Genomic DNA, 10,444 nt, shown 5'->3' with positions numbered 1-10,444 from the left:
CCTACCCATCCACCGCTTCACCTATGCTCAAAAAAAAAACCCCACCACTTCACCTAAAAAAAAATCCCACCGGCCCTCACATTTCTCCCCGTCGTTCCCCATTCTTCCTTGGTCGTCGCCAGCTCCCTCTCCCCGCCTCCTCGGGCCACCCCTCCCCTTCGTACCCACCGCCACCAAGAGGTTCGCAACCCCTGCTCTTCCCCGCTTTTTCGTCGAATCCGGCCGCTCAAGTGGCCGAGGAGGTCCCCGAGCTCGGCATGCACGGGAGCATCCCAGCGCTAGGCTCCGTCGGAGGTGCGAGACTTCCACGCCCCTGCTCTTCCCCGTCCTTCTTCGAATCTGCTCGCCGAAGTGCCGAAGAATGCGCTCGAGCTCAGCATGCTCACGGGCGACCCAGCGCGGATGCCCGCAACAAGACGACAAGGAGCAGGCGTGGGTGCGCAAAAATATATGGTCACAGTTCGATGCCTCCACTGGTATGAGCTATGTTATTGTGAAATGAATTCTCATTGCTGTATTGACTGTCAGGATTAATTCTGATTTGATCTTAGTCCTTAGACAGTACTTCGTGTCAACTCTGGATTATCCTACCTTTGCACTTAAATTTTAATTCGTACTGTGCAGTTTACCGTGTACTAATGTACCAATGTAATTTCAATTAGGCGTGCCTCTGTTTGATGTGCTATTCAAGATCCCTGTACAATTGTGTTATTCAAGATACAATGGCACTCGATGATGCTTGCTAAGAAGGTCTGCAATATGCACTGGACTGTTGATTGCCAGATGACTGGAAGATGGGTACTTCATCCTCTCTTGTTTGTTCATTTGAAGCAAGATAAATAAGATTCATGCATTGTAATGAAAACTGCAGATTTAGCTAAACACAACTGATGGTGTAATATCTCTTCCTATGAGCAGCAGTAATGGTATCTTCTGTAGGAGTAATAAGGCATTGCTGCATAAATATACTTGACTTTCAAATGAGCGTGTCAAGAGGTGTAATTAGTGTTGATCCCTACTCTAGGATATCTGGTTCCTGTACTATTTGAAACTTATCAATCAGATGTACAGAATAACAGAAATTTGCTAGATAAGCTAACGTTACAAGGGGAAGTAAACATTAAACATTTCATATAGTGATTTGGAATATCTGATATGTCATCATCGTGTGTTTCCTATTGTAGATAAATTTGCTTGCAAGGCTCTTGATGATATATCCACTTTCATCAAATGCTTAAGGGTATGGTCAATTGGAGAAGACATTACTATGACTACAAAGATCTGTTTTTTCAGGTGATGAATTGTAACCTTATATTCCTTATTACTTGGAATTGAAAATCACTGGAAGCAATCCGTAATTACTTCGGAGACAATCTTTTACTCTTTTCTGTCTTGCTCTTGTTCAGCATAGGATGTATATCATTATCACTATCATGGTGTATTGTTGCCATTGAGGAATCTTCCCATGTAGCAAATTTATCTAGGAAATACAAAACTTTGGCATATCACCATCACGTGCAGACGTACTCTTTCTCCCAAATACTACAGCAGTATCCCTACAATCAGATGTACAAAAATTTGCTTGCTAAAAAACTAATCAATAATCCATGAAATTTAACTGGATTAATTAAGGATCAAGCCACTCACCTTGTGGCTACAATCGACCAGATTCATCTCTCCACGTTCCTGCATGTGAAGAATTGATCATTGCCCCAAGTCAAAACTACTGCATGCCTTATATATGAAGCCCTTACTCAAAATTCGGAAAATATGCAGAATATCCATTTTTATTGACATAGCTATCTGCAGTCCTAGACAAAATGTGACCATAATCCACACTACTACACATGAATTACTATATAGCTACCTTATGGGGGCCTATATGCCTGATCCTCATATCTTCTTGTTTGGCAAAGAGTTCACAATTTGCACTTAGTCTTGAATGGAGAAGATTGCACATGCTATTGTACAACTGGGCAATGGTGTGGAGCTCCATAAGCGACGCCGGTGACTCCAACTGTCCTTCTCGCCTATGCATCCCGACAGAGAAGCTTTAGAAACTATAATCTGTCTACTCCTTGTTCAGTATCAGTAGTGAACATATTATTACACAAATTAATTTAACAAAACTGGATTCTCTTTTTTGGTGATGAAACTGTAGCAACATTGGCCCGGTTTTGTCAATACTGCAAAAGAGGGGGATAGTTGATCGTTGGAAACACCATTGACGCAGGCTTGACGCGCAACTGGGTTATAGATCAATTATCTTCCCACTTCAGTAACAACATGATCTTGTACTTGCTTTTTGAAAATCATGGACGAACAACCTGTGATCTGGTACCAATTTTTGGCACAACCATGAACTCCCAAAGTGATTCACCAGAGTGCTTTATGCTTTATGACAGGTATGCACATATAAGATGGATTTCTTCTGAACCGATTGGAAGCATACGGCAACATGGGCGTACACAAGCGCTAGCCTAAGCATGCAGGTAGATATTATAGAATCTTGTTGATGCAGGTGTGCAAGGATGTAATATTTATGACCGAGCGCAACGCCGGTGGATCTATATCTTTGGGTTCAGAATTTTGAAAGAAAGGGGATGTGGGAAACAATAAGAGGGGAGCTCTACCTCCATCAGCACTTTCCCGGTCGTTGGCGTCGTGATTCCAGCTACGGCCGCTGCAGACGATGACGGGCAGCAGCCGCCGACGTCTTAAGGGCGCAGCTATGCACAACTTCCTGATGAGCACCGTGGACTGGATGCTCTGGAGGTTGCGTCCTCGAGTGCCTTGAGATTTTCCTGCTACTGCTTGACGTACTTAGTTGGCCAATCAGTTCAGAAAAATATTTGGTCAATCAGTTCAGAAAATTATTTTATTGCATATGTACGTATGTGCAAGAAGAGGAGCCAACCTTCTTGAGGCCGGGGATGACGGTGGATAGCTCAACGAATTGTCGGTTGATCTTCTCCCGGCGCTTCCGCTTCTGCTCCGCTGCAAGAGAGAGGGGCGGCAGGGGCAGAACTGAAGGACGGCGAAGAGGGAGCGGCGGGTCTGCGGGTAGACCAGACGGGGTCGGCAGCGAGAGTCTGCATGCAGGACGGACGGCTGGCGAGGGGCGGTGATGAGGGGAGGAGGCGGTAGGGCGCCGGGGAGGTTAGGGATGGAGCAAATCTGTGCGAATTCAAGGGGAGGGAGGTTGAGGATGATCCTAAAATTACGGATCACATCGGTCATCAGGGGGAGTGCCCGACTATGGTCTGCCGCGGCAGAACATTGAATCACAGCCGTTCAATTGGCTGGCAGACCATCGGGTCATTATATACTGTTAGAAGATTTGACTAAATGGATTAGATCTGAGGGTTCTGATTGTTCTGTGTACACTTGTTTGGGTGGTTGTAAAATAACTCTAGTTTGCTCTTTTAATAGTAGTAGAGATTAATAGTAGTAGAGATAGAGACTAAAGAGCTTAGTGTCATAAAGGATTCTCAATCATGGGTAAATCTGAGGTGCCTCCAGCAAAAGCTTTCCCTTAAGAACTAGTACTGCTAATCCCAAAACCAAGGTAGTAGTTAGTGTATGACGGAGGATGATCATGTTCTCAGAACTTGCATACTCCTGTGGCACGGAAGTGTACATGACGCACTGCCTGTGCATGATGGGTGAGACGGTGGAACCTGTGAACAGCCTGGTCGGGCAGTGTCGTTACCCGTACGTTAACATGGGATGACACTGCGTAAAATGGAGAATACGTTGTGGTGTCAAAAAGGTGTCAGGTCAAATACGCGTGAGTCACAAGGGACTGCGGCCAATCCCTACGAATACCGACGAGCCAGATTACGGCCTGCATGGTGCTCGGCCACCAAACGGCATTTTCGGTGTTTTTGACACTACACTGATGTCAAAAAAACTCTTATATTATGGAATGGATAGAGTATTTTAAATCATCACAGTGCCTATCAGAAATCAAATGCACAATCTGGAACATCCTACTTTTGTTTTAGAGATGCTTGAAATTGCCACAAATGTTCATTTTAGAGTCTAAACTTGAAAAATACGTCGAACTGTTCTAAAACTTGGCACGAACGTGTAAATACGGTGCTAATTCCATCTGTATACGTAAAGCACGTCGACGTGGCACTGTATATGGCTGACATGACACTGGCATGATATGGGGCCCACTTGTAGCAACGAAACAGAATTATTTAAATACTATATGTCTATATGACTAGTGGGCCCTACTTTTCAGGGGAATTGAATGAAAAATGATGCGGACAAAGAGAACCGCGTGCTGGCCACCACGCCAACTTAGTCGTGTTGTCTAATGTAGCTCCCGACTCTTAGAGCAACTCCAACGGGCCGACCCAAACAGACGGCGTTTTTGTCCGTTTTTTGTTCGTTTGGGTCGGCCGTCCGCCCTCTTTTAGTTTTGGGTCGGCAGTGCGCCCAACGGGCCGACCCATTTTCATGACCGCGCGTGTTTAACATCGTGCCGTCGCCCTGGTTTTGGCGCTCCAGCGCGCGGGAAAGGTTCGTGCGCGGGGGAAAGCGGCCTAGCGCGCGCTGGTTTTGGCCTTGGAAGGACGTGGAAGCCTTGGTGGCGTGGCGCGGAGGCTACCCGCAGGACATCGTCGACGAGCGCCAGTTCTACAAGCAATTGAGATCGGAGAGGGACGCGAGGAGGAGGGAGCGAGCCGCCTATCGGGAGGACAAGCGTTCGCGGAAGCAGGCGGTTCAATTAAAACTGAAGCTACGAGAAACTTCGGGTTGGGACTTTGAAGACGAGTAGCTTGCTGACGCCTACCTTCAAACGTCGGAGGAGGACATTACCGAGTCGGAGTCAGAAAGCAACGAGTAGTGGTCTTTTTCTTTTATCTGTATACGCTAGAACTATCTACGTATCCATTTTAATCTGAAAAAATGGCCGGCGGCGTCGGCGACGTAGCAGGCGGGCGAGTGTGTGAATTCAATGTGCCACCGACCAGCGGGCCCGGTGAGGAAAGAGGGCGAGCGCGCGCGCGTCCGTCTTGTGTCCGCGCTGACGCAAATCAGGCTCAAAAATAGGCTGAGAATGGGTCGGCAGGCGGACGAAAGCGGACGCGCTTCCGTTTGGGTCGGCGCGTTGGGCCGGCTTTTTTGTCCGCACCGACCCAAACGGACGGCCGCGGACGAAATGGGTCGCTCCATTGAAGTTGCTCTTAATGTAGTGTATATGAAAATTTATCGCAACCCATTTAGCGCAAGTTATTTCTTTTAGAAAAGAAAAGGTATGTAATAATAAAGTTAGATTCAAATATTCTTGTGTCCATATATTATTTAAAAAATATTATAAACAAGGCTCCATGCCACACTGTTTGTTATGAATATTTGTGGTACATACATAATAACCTCATGGTACACATCTAACATCAAGTATACATCTAATGACACACCTAGGCTCCGTGGCAACACCCTCAGTTTCTCCTATTTTCTCATTCGGTTGGGTAGTTCCTATGTGATATGGTTATTCTGAGATCGGCGTTGTACGTGGACTACTTCTCCATCTTGTATCATACGGTCGTGTACTCTGTTTGATGGTTGTTTTATATATTTATAACGGGGCAGAAACCTGTGTGTATTTTTCTAGTTTTCTTAAACTTAAAAAGTTGACTATTGAATTTTTGAAAAACACATGCTCCTTGGAGCCTGGGAGCCAAAAAGCCTCACTCCAACAATATTTCCTTTTTCATGAAAAGGATTCAAATGTATTATAAAAGTATCAAAAGTGAAAGATGTATTTGCATGTATGTAAGCATGTATGATTGTACTGTATTAAAAGAACTATAAAATATACCAGAAGTGAAAAATATGCCAAACATTAAAAAAATTACACCAAGAGATCTCTCAAACTTCTGGCCATCAGGCTTCGAACAAAAATTGAATACCTCTACCACCGCAATATGCTCGCATATAGTCTATGGACCATCTGAAAGCTCCTTCGACGCACGACGTTCACTTATGTGTATATCTGGACCATTAGAGCATCTCCAACCGGACCGCCCATATCTGCCCCATACGCTGTCCGGATGAGAAAAAGCCGCCCAACCGGACTCCCTCATAAATTGGACCCTGTCCGCACTCCAAACGAAACCCTAGCGACATTCCACTTCACTCCACTCTTCTCCCATAGTACCAAGCTCCTCTCTGACAAGCTTATCTTAAAGAGGTCCAAAATAAAAGCACAACCACTTTGAAGTACCATAAATCAATTCAAAAGAATTTGTAAAAGCAATGCTGAGATAAAGAGATATACGGGCATTTGCAACATAATATTCTGGTCGAGCCTTTATTGAATTATCTATAGCACAACACAATATCATAATCTCTTATTACTGGCTTCTGATCGGTACAACTACACAAAACTAATAAGATTATCCATAACAAACAGACTGAGCAAACCGATTACCGAACCGCAATTGAACACAAGACAAACATTACGATGGTGATGGTTGCACTTCCAGTGTCTGAATCATACAACTGTAGCATATCATAGTATCATCATTTAAGCCAATGGATGGGAAATGCACTTTGCCAAGAAAGATCAAAGACTAATGGAGAGTTCGACCATCTTCATCCAGGATCGTGTCCTTGAAAGATCCGCCACTTGGTATCATGGGTAGCACATGTTCCTGGTGTGGGACGATGACGTCCAGCAAGTACGGGCCTGGTGTCTCGAGCATCTCCTTGATGGCGGCACGAACCTTGCTCTTCTTTGCCACTCGGACCGCAGGGATACTGAAGCCTCTGGCAATTGTGACGAAGTCTGGGTAAATCTCACTCTCCTTCTCCGGGTTGCCTAGGAAGGTGTGTGCTCGGTTGGCCTTGTAGAGCATGTCCTCCCACTGCACCACCATACCCAGATGCTGGTTGTTAAGAACCATGACCTTCACTTGGAGGTTCTCAATTCGGATCATTGCCAACTCTTGGATGTTCATGAGGAAGCTACCGTCTCCATCAATGTCGATCACAGCGACACCTGGGTTGGCCACTGCGGCACCAGCAGCTGCCGGCAACCCAAAGCCCATTGCCCCAAGCCCACCAGACGACAACCATTGTCTAGGCCTCCTATAGGTGTAATACTGAGCTGCCCACATCTGATGCTGCCCAACGCCGGTGGCAACGATTGCCTCCCCATTTGTCATCTCGTCCAGCACCTGGATAGCATATTGCGGTGGAATGGCTTCACCAAATGTTTGATAACCTAGGGGAAACTCAATTTTTTTCTGCTCCAACTTCAAGCACCAATCACGGTAGTAAAAATTCTTCTCCCCAATGCTCCCTTCTAGCAGAGCATTCATACCCTGCAAAGCAAGCTTGACATCTGCACAAATTGTGACGTGTGGCTGCTTGTTCTTCCCGATCTCCGTGGGGTCAATGTCAATGTGCACAATCTTGGCCCTGCTCGCAAAAGCCTCAATCCTCCCGGTCACGCGATCGTCGAACCGCACACCAAATGCAAGCAACAAGTCAGCCTTATCCACGGCGTAATTGGCATACACTGTCCCGTGCATCCCAAGCATGCGGAGTGACAGCGGATGGTCGCTAGGAAAGTTACCGAGACCCATCAGAGTAGTTGCCACCGGGATGCCGGTGAGCTCAACAAAGCGGCGCAGCTCATCACCAGACGCAGAGCATCCGCCACCAACGTAGAGAACGGGTCTCCTGGCCTCGGCCGCAAGGTGGATGACTTGCTCGAGCAGGTCAGTAGCCGGCTGCTCGGGCAGGCGCGCAATGTACCTGCTGGTTAGCTGCATGGGCGTGTCCCAGGACGGCACAGCCATGTGCTGCTGGATGTCCTTGGGGATGTCCACCAGAACAGGCCCTGGACGACCGGACGACGCGAGGAAGAAGGCCGCTTTGATAATGCGGGGGATGTCGTCCACATCGAGAACCAGGTAGTTGTGCTTGGTGACGGGGCGAGTGACTTCCACGACCGGCGTTTCCTGAAAGGCGCCCGTCCCGATCATGCACCGCGGGACCTGGCCGGTGATGGCGACGAGTGGCACGGAGTCGAGGTGCGCGTCGGCGAGCGCGGTGACGAGGTTGGTGGCACCGGGGCCGGAGGTGGCGATGCAGACGCCGGGCCGGCCGGAAGCGCGCGCGTAGCCTGACGCGGCGAAGGCCTCGCCCTGCTCATGGCGGAGCAGGTGGGTGCGGATGGTGGGCGAGCGCGTGAGCTCCTGGTGGATCTCCATGCACGCACCGCCCGGGTACGCGAACACGTCGCGAACTCCACAGCGCTCGAGGGCCTCCACGAGTATGTCTGCGCCATTTCGCCTAAGCGTTGTGACGGCGGGAGAAGAGGAGGCCATGGTGTTTAGGGCGTCCCCTTGTTTAGAAGCAAGAAGGCCAGAATCCTTAGGAAAACACCCGCCCTCCTTGGCTAGAAACACCGCTCTCACTGGAACACTCGCAGATGCTTTCCTTGCCCTCGTTTTTATAGGGAACGTCTACATCCACGTAGTATTATATATACTCCTATAATGTACGGAAAATAATTCAAATTTTCTTAAGTTGCTAGATATCGGTCACGTTTTGTAAAGGGAAAAATGGGCTCCATGTATACGTGATTATTTTGGAGACTTCGACAGTGTTTCGGTAGGCAACGTACCCGCAAACGCCAGGAAACCAACGTGTGTTAATTTCCGGTCAAAAGAAAAACGTGTGTTCATTTCAGACAAGCCAAAGGATTCACCTAACCCTGCACGTTTTTTCCCTTCAAATCAAAGTGAAAACCTTCACGTTTTATCCAGGGCCGAACAAGACACGTTGGAGATAAAAACAAGAATGGGCAATATGTGATGGACTTGGCCACGGCAGGAAAAGAAAGCAGAGCAAAGCCTCTGAAGATGAAAGCTAAATGTCCCTCAAAAAAAGATGATGAAAGCTAAATGGACACCTCCTGATAACGGAGTGATCAAGGTGAATATCGATGCTTTATTACATGATAAGTAATACGTACTTCCTCCGTCTAGAAAAGCTTGTCCCTTAAATGGATGATCTAGCATCAAATAAGTGTTAGATACATCCATTTGATGAACAAGCTTGGGATAAGTTTTCTGGACAGATGGAGTACCAATCAACGATCTATCGGGCTGGTGATCGGGACCGTGGTATTTTTGGCACTGTCCTACGTGCACAAGCGCTCTGGTATGAGTGTCACTACTGTACAATCAGTCTTTACAAGTTCTTATATGTGTTTGACGAGTTCTATTCCAAGGGACTGCGGCAAACAACCAGTATGCCGAGTGGCAGGCTCTTATGAACAGAAGACCACTTCAGAGACTCCAGTTGGTCGAGAGCCAATCTAAATAAACTCCGCGCAATAAAAAGGACTCAGTCCATACGACCTTTGCAAAGAGCTCGCAACTAGGTGCCACGTGGCACAACTGGTCCGTGTCGACGGCTCCGTAACGTTGAGTGCACCTTTGTCGAGAACCTTAAAGCATGGTTAATATAAGAGCCCACTGTTGGCTCTATGCTCGGGCCATGTTACTTATAGCTTTCATAAAAAAAAATCTCATCTTCTATATCTAAATAGCTAGCCTTCATTAATTTATTTTTTTCAACATGCAAGTATGCCACCTCATCATTCAACATGCATGAAGAAAGGTCAACCACAACATGCAACCATGCATAATAAAAAGCCACCTCAACATGCAAACATGGATGAGAATTTACACACTATTATGATATTTATATTATATAATAACCAAACACCACAAATCATTTTTTAGTTTTAACTCTCATATTATTACTCTACATATTCATGTTTCATATAACCAATTCCCACCGAATATATTGCAAATATTCCGCAATAACGTGTAGGGTATCATTTAGTATACTAAAAGATTGACTGCAGACATTGACTGTAGTAACAAATGTTTACATGCATGGAGAAGTTGGCAACCGCATTTCATTGGAAGGGAGGAAGCAGCTCGGTTGCATGCAAGTTTTTTCCACTCGTGTGCTGCACTAGAGCCCGGCGATAGCTGAAGCACCAGCTTGCTTTTCTTTCCTCACTTCTCTCTCCTCCAGCTAAGATTTTGCTGACCTAAAACAGCTTATAGCTTGCTAACTAGGCTCTATTATACTTGCTCTTATACATGGTACTTCCTCTGTCTCAAAATTTTTGTCTTAAATTAATTTAAATACGGATGTATCTAATACTAAAACGTGACTTGATATATTCGTATTTAAATAAATTTAAGACAAGAATTTTAGGACGAAGAGAGTACTAGGGAACCAGTTTTTGGAAATATTTTTTCCACGTGCAGTAAAGGTTTACCATGTTCGCATTTGGCTGTGCTTGGCAATCATTTTCTGCAAATACTTTTATAACGTGTGGTAAATATTTCTCAAGGTTCCTATGAACCGTACTTGGCAATCCCCTGCAAATACT

The 10,444-nt window shown here is 46.2% G+C and overlaps 1 protein-coding gene and 1 long non-coding RNA gene across 2 annotated transcripts; both read right to left on the bottom strand.

Moving 5' to 3' along the window:
• Positions 1 to 1,073: 1,073 nt before the first annotated feature.
• LOC125512947 lies at positions 1,074 to 3,303 on the bottom strand. Its single transcript, XR_007285616.1, has 5 exons — positions 2,918 to 3,303; positions 2,634 to 2,822; positions 1,868 to 2,030; positions 1,648 to 1,686; positions 1,074 to 1,556 (listed from the first exon to the last, which is right to left on the bottom strand). It is a non-coding gene; the product is annotated as an uncharacterized LOC125512947 (long non-coding RNA).
• Positions 3,304 to 6,391: 3,088 nt separating this feature from the next.
• LOC125512946 (acetolactate synthase 1, chloroplastic-like) lies at positions 6,392 to 8,404 on the bottom strand. The gene has a single exon (XM_048678004.1). It carries the CDS (start codon positions 8,352 to 8,354, stop codon positions 6,591 to 6,593), a length of 1,764 nt encoding a protein of 587 aa, XP_048533961.1. The 5' UTR covers positions 8,355 to 8,404; the 3' UTR covers positions 6,392 to 6,590.
• Positions 8,405 to 10,444: the final 2,040 nt, after the last annotated feature.

Source organism: Triticum urartu, chromosome 6 (genome assembly GCF_003073215.2).
Source record: "Triticum urartu cultivar G1812 chromosome 6, Tu2.1, whole genome shotgun sequence".
Lineage (NCBI taxonomy): Eukaryota > Viridiplantae > Streptophyta > Magnoliopsida > Poales > Poaceae > Triticum > Triticum urartu.
Note: the sequence above shows the minus strand (reverse complement) of the source record. Positions and strands in the feature narration are given on the sequence as shown.

Excerpts from the sequence above, each read along its gene's own strand:
- LOC125512946 (XM_048678004.1), bottom strand. The coding sequence starts at position 8,354 with ATGGCCTCCTCTTCTCCCGCCGTCACAACGCTTAGGCGAAATGGCGCA.